The sequence below is a fragment of the Telmatherina bonti genome (genome assembly GCF_933228915.1).
Source record: "Telmatherina bonti genome assembly, chromosome: 14".
Classification (NCBI taxonomy): domain Eukaryota; kingdom Metazoa; phylum Chordata; class Actinopteri; order Atheriniformes; family Telmatherinidae; genus Telmatherina; species Telmatherina bonti.
The window spans coordinates 23,130,062-23,141,440 of record NC_136612.1 but is presented as its reverse complement, the minus strand read 5'-3'; the positions used below and the strand labels follow the sequence as shown (position 1 = coordinate 23,141,440).

The 11,379-nt window shown below is 38.3% G+C and overlaps 2 protein-coding genes across 2 annotated transcripts; one reads left to right on the top strand and one right to left on the bottom strand.

Annotated features, from left to right (window-relative positions):
* The first annotated feature begins 7,170 nt into the window (after positions 1-7,170).
* On the top strand, positions 7,171-7,873 carry med9 (mediator complex subunit 9). The gene is made up of 2 exons (XM_079252920.1): positions 7,171-7,261; positions 7,450-7,873. The coding sequence occupies exons 1-2, from the start codon at positions 7,182-7,184 to the stop codon at positions 7,667-7,669; spliced, it is 300 nt and encodes a 99-aa protein (XP_079109046.1). The 5' UTR covers positions 7,171-7,181; the 3' UTR covers positions 7,670-7,873.
* Positions 7,874-8,519: 646 nt separating this feature from the next.
* Positions 8,520-9,454, bottom strand: LOC306765913 (dexamethasone-induced Ras-related protein 1-like; the record flags this gene model as incomplete). Its single annotated transcript, XM_079253451.1, has 2 exons — positions 9,155-9,454; positions 8,520-9,043 (listed from the first exon to the last, which is right to left on the bottom strand). The coding sequence occupies exons 1-2, from the start codon at positions 9,423-9,425 to the stop codon at positions 8,520-8,522; spliced, it is 795 nt and encodes a 264-aa protein (XP_079109577.1). The 5' UTR covers positions 9,426-9,454.
* Positions 9,455-11,379: the final 1,925 nt, after the last annotated feature.

The following is an 11,379-nucleotide window of genomic DNA, read 5'->3' as shown; positions in this document are numbered from 1 at the left end:
TCAACACACATCCCATACTCTGCAGATTAAAAGGGGTTCACACAGCATATCCCAGTCAATGGATGGGACTGTAACAAAGGAAAGGCCCTGGCTCAGGCCAGTGGAGTCAGGCACACCAGTCAACACAGTTCTTTATTTTCTATTTGTCCTTCTATATGTGAATGTCTGATGATATGTCATTTTTTTTAAAGGTGTATGTTTAATTGGAACTCATGCTGATACCTGACTGGTGAATTGTCTGCTTTTATTCTGCCAAAGACCCCTTTAGCATATAATAAAATGTACATTCCCATCTGGAACTGCCCGAAAACTCAGAGAAGGTCCCAGTTCATAAAGCAATAGCAACCAAACTTATTGTTACCGGCTATGTGTAAAGGAACGTGGTGACACAACCTGACATGCCCATATTCCTGCACAATAGTGTCAAACTGTACTCAATCAATGCTTCATAAAACCCAAATACACAGAACAGCATTATCCAAACACATTTAACAAAATCAACTTCAAGTTAATCTTCCATTAAATGACATGTGAGAAGGGTTTATTCTATTTACACAGATTATTCATGTAATCTGGTGTGATAATTATTATAGTGCTATTGCATAAACCCTGTTACACATAATCTTTTACTACTCATCTTTATCTTTGATGCTTAATTATTCATTACTGAATGTCTTCTTTGAGAGAAAATTTCTTCTATTTGATAGTCACAAGTAATTTTTGCCATGATGGCATTCAATGATGACACTCTTTATCAGCATATATCTGAAGAGTGTAGTAAATATTTTTATTTGAGGATCTGTAGAAACCCCCTGCAACATGTGAAAGAAGTCAAGTTTGCCAACCTTTCATATTTATCAGTTCAAGGCTACCACCTAGTGGATGTTTGTGCACAGTTACTGAAACAATCAGATAATTCTGTCTGCTTGGTTCCCTAAATAAAGTATTTAAATACATACTGTGTGCAAACTGAAATAGCAAATTTCTTTGGCCTTAGGGACTTTAAGTTTCTGCATTAATTCATTTCTGAATTTGAAGATTTAAAAGGACAAAAGTCCCCTTTTTTGGCTGTCAAGTCTTTTCCACAGCCACAGGGGGAGTGATGGTCTGCACCATTGCCTTGGGCAAGATAGTTACACGTTTGAACCCTAGCCAGTGGCCTTCAGGATGGAGTTTGCATTTTTACTGTGCATGCATGGGTTTTCCCCAGGTACTACAGAACCCTGGTTCAAAAATATCCACAGTAATTGGTGTTTCTCAATTCTCCCCAAGAGTGAGTGTGAGAATGGGGCTGTTAGTTTCCCTGTAATGGACTAGCTACCTGGACCTGCATTTCATTAGGTGATATACATGATGGATGGATGGATGGTGTTATTGATGTGTATACACGACAGGCTAAACTATAACACAGCCTGAATCTATCAGTTTTTATGAGGGTCTCACGGGAGATGTGGAAGGAGCTTTAATGTTTTTAATGTGCTAAATACATGTTTAGAAGCAGATCAAAGGAAACAAATGGTCCTGCTCCATTACAAATACACTGAAAATCCTCTTTACATATTCTGGACAAGGGCTGACTTCCATCAGAACATTCATTCATTCATTCATTATCCTAACCGCTTAATCCGATGAAGCTGGAGAATATCCCAGCAGTCTTTGGGCAAAAGGCAGGGTACACACTGGACAGCTGGCCGGTCCATCACAGGGCTCCATCAGAACACCTAAAGAAAAATAAAAGAATGGAAAAAGGGAAAGCAGTTTGAGCTATTTTTAGAATAAATGCGTAACAGCATTTCCTTCATCCTCCACTTGGGAGCAATATAGCCCTGATCATCTAGTAGTTCAAATTTTGAGATCTCATAAGAAAACCTTTCCCTGGAACAATTATTTTCAAATAATGGTTTCTAAATGTCAAGAATATCAATCAGTTTTCTAATTAATGTAGGCGGCCTAAACACTGCCCTAAATACACGTGTAAGTTTTTCAACGGATCTTCATAGATTTCCTGCGGATTTTTTTTTTTTTTCATAGCTTTTACCATCATCATCATCATCATCATCATCATCATCATATTTAACATATTTTTTCTTTTGTGTTGTCATTATATGCAAATGAAAAGAAGTTAAAATATGGTGTTTGATAAAGCAGAGTTCAGGAAAACATGATGTTTGTGTCATGATGTTTTCCAGGAAAAGCTGAAGTTTTCAATCAATTAAGCAGAGAAACTGACCTTGAAATCTTGCATTAGATCATTGATTTCAAAACCATTTCTGTTGTTTAAATAGGATTTTTTTTTGTAAAAACAGCCTGTGCATTTTGGTGGATATCTCACACAATCAAGATAATTTAGTCTAAGAAGTCATAAGATTCTAAAGTCTGCAAGACATCTTCTCAGAGATAATCATAAATCTTTTTTTTCAGGTCATGTTGTACTAAGGCAGAATACAGTATGTTGGGTACAACATATACAGTGTCCTGATAAACACAATATTTAAATCTTCTGTATATATGGAATTTAATAGTTACATCTATGTTATTCATCTGCAGTTTGAAGAATACCCTTTTCAATCAACAGTAATTAAAACAAAAGTGCTTCTCATGCAAACATGCACAATCTTCTTGCTGTGGTGTTTAACTGGCTGGCATGATCAGGCTGTAATCTGCTTTTTCAAGCCTGCATGACTGCTTTGCAGCAAATCCACCAACAGAAATGATATTCTTCACCAAATAGCACTATTAGAGACTAAAGCAGTTCCATGAAACTATGCTTTAGCTTTCTAGGAGCTATGGATGCCTTAACAGAAACAGACACAGATGAGCATGAGCTTAATATGGACATTATCTGTTTAGCATTTGCAAACCATTTTACACAATTTTTGGTTTGTAGATTTTCTTCTCAGGATCTCAGGAATGAGGAAAACTTAAAATATTTGTCTATCGCTAAAAGGCCATAAAAGACATCACACAGTCATGGAAGCAGTTCAGCTCACTGCAGAAGTTTAAGATGCAGGTATGTAAAGCCAGGAACAGCATAACCAAATAGCAGGAACTTCCACACTGAGTTTGGTTTGGAAGTCCCAGAAACACGTGAACCTTCAGTGGTGGTAGAAGATCCTGATGGATTTTCACGTCTAGTTTCATACATTGGTAATGGCTGACCAGTCAACTCAAACTCCCACATAAGTGCAAGCGGTGAGTTCTTATTTTATACTTTTTTTTAAATTACAATGAACCATCACAATGATGGTTATTCATTGGAGTGATTCATAGCTGATTAAAACAGCATGACTGTGTGATCTTGAGTTTTACATCTGCAAATAATAAAAACTTGGCTGTAAAATGATTAACAGATTTTATATGGTGGAGATCATATATGAGACAAGTGAGAAGGAAATTGTAGTAAAAAAGAAAACAAGCAGAATATTAGATGTTTAGTTCTGCAGACCCCTTCACAAATATTTTACCAACTTTTGCTCAAGAATATTTATTTGCTTTGTTGGACTGAATATCCCACTGTACTCTAGTTTGGAGTTTTACACAGGAAAAAGGACATTGCAATGGACACTGGTTCTGTAAAAATGTTTTGAAAAAATAGCTTAAATAGAATTGTTTACGGACGACCATGACCTTTTTTTCTTTTTTTTCTTTTTCTTTTTTTTTTTTCATCAGCATTAGACTAGGTCCTTTCTATACAGGACATAGGGGAAAATCCCTTTTCATGAAATATTTCTAAGCTGGGTATTTACAAGGGAAACATCTATTGTCCAATGAAAAACTGGTTTTGTAAGAGCAATCTCGTGCTGACTCACACTCAATATTTATTACCCTCAATACAGTCACTGTAATAAATAAATAAAAATAATAAACTGGATTTAAGAAATGCACAGTTTTAAAGACTGGCCATGTCGATCATGAAGAACTGTGCTAAGATTAGACGAGAGATCAGGCAGGACATTTATATACTGCCAGCTCTCTGCCGAAGATGCTGGGATGTGACCCATCTGTTGGAAAATACCAGCTGCCCTTCCACGTCATTTCAGAGGGTTGGAGGGGAAAGGCGAGTCACTTGGGGAGCGCTATGGATGGGTTCAGACAGAGGCATCCTAAAGTCACCCAGGCTGAAAAGTTATCCACAACTCCCTTGTTAGTCACAAGGCTCACGCTGAGCTGCATGTGAGATATTTTCCAGGAAGATGCAAGTATTTAATATTTATTTGTGCATGGGAAATTCTATAAGGGGTCAGAATTTGAACCTCTGATGATCATGAGGAGTACCATAGGAAAAAAAAAAAAGGAAGAAAGATTTGTTTTTGTTGGAAAATAAAACGTATTTTCATAGGAATACATTTACACAAAAATAATTATGTGCAGGCTTTGTATGTTGTGATTTCCTTGATAACAGTTTATTAAATGAACGGATGCATCTTACAAATGAATCAATAAAGATAAAGTCGCTAATGTCTCTGGGGGCTACAGTTCAACCACCTCTTGATGAGCAAAACATTGCTTCCTGAAAAAGTTGGCAGAAGTTGTTCCTTGCAATATTATGTGATAATAAAATATTTACTTTAACTTAAATTCAAGCTTTCTAACTAAGTTACTCAACTTATTTAAAGAAATTTGTCATTTTAAAATGAGCTTTATATCATGTAAGCAGGTACTGTCCATATAGATTCCAAGGTTTGCATGACTTCATTTTTACAGAAAGAAAATCAATTAAATGTCCTGCTTATCATTAACCTATACATTGTTAAAATGTCTCTTCTTCAATCGTTACTTTATTATTGGGAAAGCAGTTGAACTTTTTACATTTATGAAACCTAAAAATCCCAGCTGGGCATTTAATGCATGAATGTGATTTAAAACTGCTCCAAGTTTGCAGTCTCGGTAAATCCGTTTAACAAGACACAAAAACAGGGTGAGTGAAAGCTGATCAGTGAAGGAAATTTTTAATTGGACCGGATGTGTTGCAGACCTTATGTTTGACCCAGTCATGTTTGACTGGGATTAATTCAGAGACATTACACCAATTACTAAATAATTAACATTTTCCTCCACTTAAACAAGTTTAATTAAGTTTAAGTGTATGGGAGGAAACTGATCAGAAAAATGTGCCACTTCTCAAAGCTCACAAGTGCGTCATAGCTTTCAGTGCAACCCAAATGACAAAACACTTGGGCAACATACAGTAATGCCCTACCACCTCAAATCTAGGTCATCCATACATACATACATACATCCATACAAAAAAGTTTCAAAGGTAAAAAATATAGCTCTCATGAACTATTAGTACGAGCACCAAGTGCCAGTTAATATTGTCAGCAGTACCACTCGGTGCCATGGTGAAATGCTCAATTAGTCACATATCAAGATTAAATCTCACTAAAGCTACTCCTAATTAGACATATGCGTCATATAATAGTCTTTCTTCTGTGGTGGATAATAAGAGTTTGTTCCATTGGTATTCGCCAGGTGTGCGTAATAAGAGTGTCAAATGCAGTGGAGATCTAGTGGTGAATATATCCTTTGATGAAACATCTGGAAAAAAAAATCATATATTTCCACAGCATCATCAGAAGCCAGTAGAATGTAGTTATGGTTGCATGTGTTTAAAATGAATAAAACTCTTTTTCATTGATCAGCTGATCAATCAGTCATTTTCCCAACGGATTGGTTCAATTCAGGGTTCATGTTCTGAATGCAGTAATTCCTGATGCTCCAAAAGAAGAATTTTTGTTATCTCATTTTTATTACTGATCAAATAAAATCAACCCCCTATTCATCCATGCACATAAAACAAAGTCTCAGGCTCAACTTCCTTGCAAATCGTAAAGTTGTCAGGTTGAGAGGAGATAGAGACTTGTGGCGGATTGAAGTTCAATATCATAGGAATGTGAGTCAATGGACACTGGAGACAATGCTGAGTTTGTGTTTGCAGTTATTATCAGCTGCATTTGAGAGGTCAGGAGTTGTTGCTGAGAAATCAAAAAGACAGTTTGCAGGAGAAACGTTGCCAGTATGTTATGTGCTCTTCCCCTCAAATCAATTTTCTTATCATCAAGCGTGACCTTGCCATGTGCACAAAGTAAAAGAAAAGGAACACCTAGACGGAGCTGCATGACCTGAATACAGCACTTGAATTATCAGGAGAATTGACAAATTGTATGACGCATCTCCTCCATTAGACTACATTTGTGCTTGTCATGTGCATCATTGTTTACACTACCGTTTGTCACTCTTCATGCATGCTGTGTCACATTTGTAGACATAGTGGGTTGACTTTAGGTGTCGATACTTCAGGGTTGCCAGGCAGCAGGATGTGGAGCCTTTAGCCTATTCCCAATCACATGTCAGGTGTGTTTGTTGTGTGTATTAATAGATTTTCTGTGGCCTATTTCAAGTGAAACACGGGCCATCATTCTATTGAATATTATATTGGGAAAACTCTGAACTGGATGGCCTTTTTTAAAAAAAAAAAAAAAAGGCCATGCAAATGACTATTTAAATCACTGAAAATATTTCGTTTTTCTCACATTTATAAAAGAAAATATGTGTAACAGCTTTGAAGCTTTGATTTTGAAGAAGGAACAAGAATAAATCAATAAATGCATGAATAAATAAATAAATAAATAAATAAGTCGGACCAGGTGGCTTCTTAGCAGGGATCAAATTATTTTTAGACAACACTGGCATCAAAATTTTATGAATGTGTTCAATTCTAGAAGTAGGACTGGGATACTGGGTTGCCACGATGTCACAGCAGCTGTTCATATTTCATTGGTGTTTGATCAATCAAACGAAGATAGTATAAATGCTATCACCATCTCGAAAAAAGAAAGAAAAAAAGAGAAAAACTACCCCAGTTGTAGAGTATTTATTTATTTATTTATTTACTTACTTATTTCAGCAACAATACAAAAGTGACATTGTATATCGGTTACAAAAGCGATAGAGACCTTGATATTAACAATACAATAACAAAGACGGTAACAACATATGGGACATAAAAAAGAAGGATTTGTGAACAAAAATAAATAAATAAATGAATGAATAAATAGAATATGAAATTATGGAGGAAAGAAACTTTGGTAAAGTATTTATGTTTGAAGCGCTCGCTTGGTTGTGATGTCATCAGATTGGCGCATGATGTAAACAATCTGCGCCGTTGTGTCGGAAGAGCGATGGCGGTGGCTCAAGCAAATCTCGAAAAAGAAACGGAGGATTGTTCTTTACTGCCTTTAGTTCATGATATTATCAAATGGTAAGAGCATAGACATGACTGCGCGTGCTAACGTCACGTGTGTTTTTCCGGCTTTTGGATTTTGTTTTGTTTTGTTTTGTTTGGTGTTATACTGGTCAGGATGTTAGCTGAAGCTAACGGACAGCAGACATAACAGATACAGTCATAACACACAATATTAACGTGCTCTTCTCACTTTTATCTCAAAGTATGGACAAGGATAGCCCGGATGTCCATCAGGAGCTGGTGAAGCTGAAAGCAAAGATCCAGGAGGCCCGGGAGCAGATCTCCAGCATGCCGGGGATAGACAGCAGTCCGCAGGAGCAGCAGCAGCAGCTGGCCACGCTGCGGGAGCAGGTCCGGACCAAAAACCAGCTGCTGCAGAAATACAAGAGTCTCTGCATGTTTGATGTGCCAAAAGCACAATGAGACTGTAAGCAGAGATACGAGACTTGGGAGTTGTTGTTTATTTGTTTGTTTTGTTCACACTCAAACGAGGACATGAGACTGACGTGTTTTTCCTCAGTTGAATTCCAGTCAGATATTTGTGAAGGTCTTATGCTATGTGGTGTTCTCTGTAGACTTTGTACATATTCTGTATTATATATTTTTTTGTTATTAAATAGCTTTTATTACTGCATCCAGCCTTTGTTATTAACTGTATTACCCAACAGCTGGAGACTTTTCTCTAAATGAGCAAGTTAAAGCACAGAAACGGAAGTTTCTTTTGTATAATTGTGGCTGAACATGCTTGAAATAGTTATAACAGAGTTTTAGGATCCTTTATGATTTCCCCCTTTAGCATACTGTAGTTTTACATCTAATATATTTGGATGATGCAGTGATTTATGAATCTCAATATATCACAAATATCTTCCAACAGTGAAACTGTGTGTTGCTGAATTTGAAATGAGAGGCGAGGAGAGGACAGGTTATGAAAGTAGCAAGTGTTTTATTTATTCAATGCAAAAGTTGACACAGTCATAATAAATACACACGCGGAATCAAATTTGTTCATTCTGCAACAAACATTCAAGTTTCACTGAAAAAATAGGGAAATGTAAACGTTTTTTTTTTTTCTCTCCAGTGCTGCTTTCAGAAAGCTTTATGCACACAGCTTTACAGCATTTTCAGCTCATCTACTGCAGCAAGTGTCTTAAAATCAGTCCAGTTCAACATGTCAACAGTTTCTGGTCTCGTGTTTCCTGGAGGCAAACTGACTGGCCTCAACAGCTCTGTATAGTCTAAAAGAAAAGTCTATTTGCATTCAGATATGCTGTCAGCAAATAATGCAGCCTTTTTCTTTGGTATGACTGCCGCCTATAGCTTTCTCTTTTATGTACATCAGGTCACTGTGCACACTTGGTCTCCGTGCAAACGGCGCCACAATCCCATATGCGTTCCCGTCTTTGCATCTCTTGCTTCTGAAGGACTTTCTGTGGAGAACGTCGCAGTATTGCAGGGACATTTTGCAGTGACGGTCGGGGCTCATTTCGTTTGGCAGCTTGGCCATGGTAAAGAGTGTCTGAAACATCTGGTCAACGTTGGTGTTCTTCTTCGCTGATATCTCAAAGTACGCGCAATGGTCATCTCCACTGACCAGCTTCTGGATCTCCTCGTCCTGCACCACGCGGTAAAAGTCTCTGTCGCACTTGTTGCCGCAGATGACAAGCGGGACGTCCACGTTTTCCTTGGTTTTGTTACGCAGGCAGGACTTTGTTTCATAAATCTGGCGCTTCAGGCGCTGCACTTCTTGGAAGGAGTCTCTGTTGTCAAGGCTGAACACCAAGATGAAAACATCACCTAGAAAAAGAAACGAGAGGACACGTTTGAATGCTGAATGCAAGCACACAGGTTGTGGGCAAATAAGCTGCACGGTGTTTTGGCTCCAAGTTGCATCAAAGCTGAACTCACCAGTGAGAATTGAAAGTCTCCTCATCGCAGGGAAGGGATGGTTTCCAGATGTGTCCAGAATGTCGAGCTGGTAAACGTCTCCCTTGATGCTGTAGAATTTCCTATGGAAGTCTTCAATGGTGGGTGTGTACTGGTCGTCAAATCTCTCATTGAGAAACCGAGAGATAATGGCTGTTTTCCCAACTTTAGTGGAGCCCAGAATCACCATCCGGTGGCAGTTCTTGGGCGGTATGTCGAACTCATTCTCGGATGGCGACATTTTCTTAATCATGTTAGCAGTAGTTTGCACCCGGTGGCCAGTTAGGTGCCGCGTGTGGGGATGGACTTAAATCCAAGCTCTGATCTGAGAGGTGTGACCTCGCTTTGTCTCTGAAGCAGGACGAGAGCAGGTTGCGAATTTATTGGGGAAGTTCGCCGCGCCTCCAATGCGTCATGCGTCACCGTGCAGCTCGGAGAGCAGGAGCAAGACCCAATATTGTAATGTTAACTAAGGCTATTTGTGTGCGTCAGCTCCATCCACTCCTCATCACAGGAAAAGAGAGAAGAAACGACACACACACACACACTCATTTACAATCACTATTATTGTTACGCTTGCCCATAAAATGTAACTTGCAATAACCGCAAATCAAATTAAAAAATGATGTAATTTTATTTGTTTATTTTTGCATACCTCAGAGTGTGCATTGGATTACACTGATGATTTTTAATGACAATGTAAACATTAACCTCTCACAATCTTGGTTCAACTAAACAGTCTTGTGTCTTTAGGAGACAGTTCAAGGGACAGTCCATTTATTTGCGCACACAAGCTTCATGTGCCTCCCCAGTCACAAGCAGCCTATCGAGTAAACAAACGTCCAGTCGGTAGTAAACAGCTGGATGAGGTTTGGGAACTGACAGAACCGTAGTGGTGCACACACACGCGCATTAAGCATGTGAGCTTTTTAGGAGTCCTGACACTGTTGCTTTTATTCTCCATATGAAAGTCTCTTTGTGTCACTCCTTTAAAGCCATTATGTTCCTTCGTGTTGTTGCAGGTTGGACAAAATGCCATGATCGTAGAGATATAGCAACAAACCTCACAAAAAAAAAAGAAGAAGCACACATTGGTGCAGTGGGTTATTACTACTGCCTGCAATCCAATTTGTATTGACTTCCTCAATGGCCTATTAATTAAAGTAGCCCAAGATAGAGTCCACCGTTTGTGACTCAGACTCTGCTCATCCACTTTGCCACTTTGAGCACTTGTCACCTTTCACCTATCCTCCATCTGATGAATCAGCGCAGAGAGAGAAAGGCTTGAGGGTACAAGAACGTTTTCAGTGTGATTAATGTGTTGCCCGTGCAGATGCACGTGTCAATATCTGCTATAATGATCCATATCTTTACTAAACTCTTATCTTTCTTTCTTTTCAAGGCTTTGGCTGACACATTCTGTGTTGCAGTCCTTATTAATGTTTCACATCACCTACGCTTTTTCGTTATAAAACATTTAGAAAGTTAAAAAAGCAAAAATGACACAAAAAGATAGCCTAAAACTGATAAAAAGCGCTTTATATTGTTTTCATACTGTTAGTTTATTTGAAAGGGCATCAAATGTACAAAGCTACATTTTGAAACTCCTATCAGGTTCTTCAGGCCCTTGATGACATTTTTTTTAACTTAATCTAAGGCACCCTTGTGGGCAGTTTAAAAGTAATTTGTAGGTCGCTTGACTGTTTCCAGTGTGTCAAGATTCACTGGGTTTACAAACCTGCGTCATCCTTTTATTGAATTGAAACAAGAAAAAAATGTCAGCAAGTTTCCGCACATTGATACTTTAATCATTCAGTTTTCCTTCAATGTCTGCTTGTGTTTTCCAGCTACCTTCTAAAAGTCTGAAATGGAGAGAAATATAACAAAATAAACCGTACATTTCATAACATGCACAAGTCTATTTACCTTCATTTCAGGTGAAACCTCAAACCTCCCAAGACTGATGACCTTTTTAGCCCTCTGTGGGGCAGCAGGATAGAAATCAGATAGGTGTACTTAAGCCTGGTTGTTCAAAGCCTCAGCACTGGATTTGTGTTACCAGAGTGGAGCAGTCCAATGCTACACCCTTCACTATTGGTCAGCAATTAAGCCAGTGTGTTCTTGCTGTTGCATAAAACATAACACGTGCCGACTACTCTCCCAGCATGATGCATCTTCCCTAAAAGTATGATTGATATGCAGATCCT

What these genes read in the sequence shown, in the direction of transcription:
- med9 (XM_079252920.1), top strand. Translation starts at nt 7,182, where the DNA reads ATGGCGGTGGCTCAAGCAAATCTCGAAAAAGAAACGGAGGATTGTTCT. An exon ending in GTTCATGATATTATCAAATG is followed by an intron (nt 7,262 to 7,449) that starts GTAAGAGCATAG and finishes TTTATCTCAAAG; the next exon opens with TATGGACAAGGATAGCCCGG.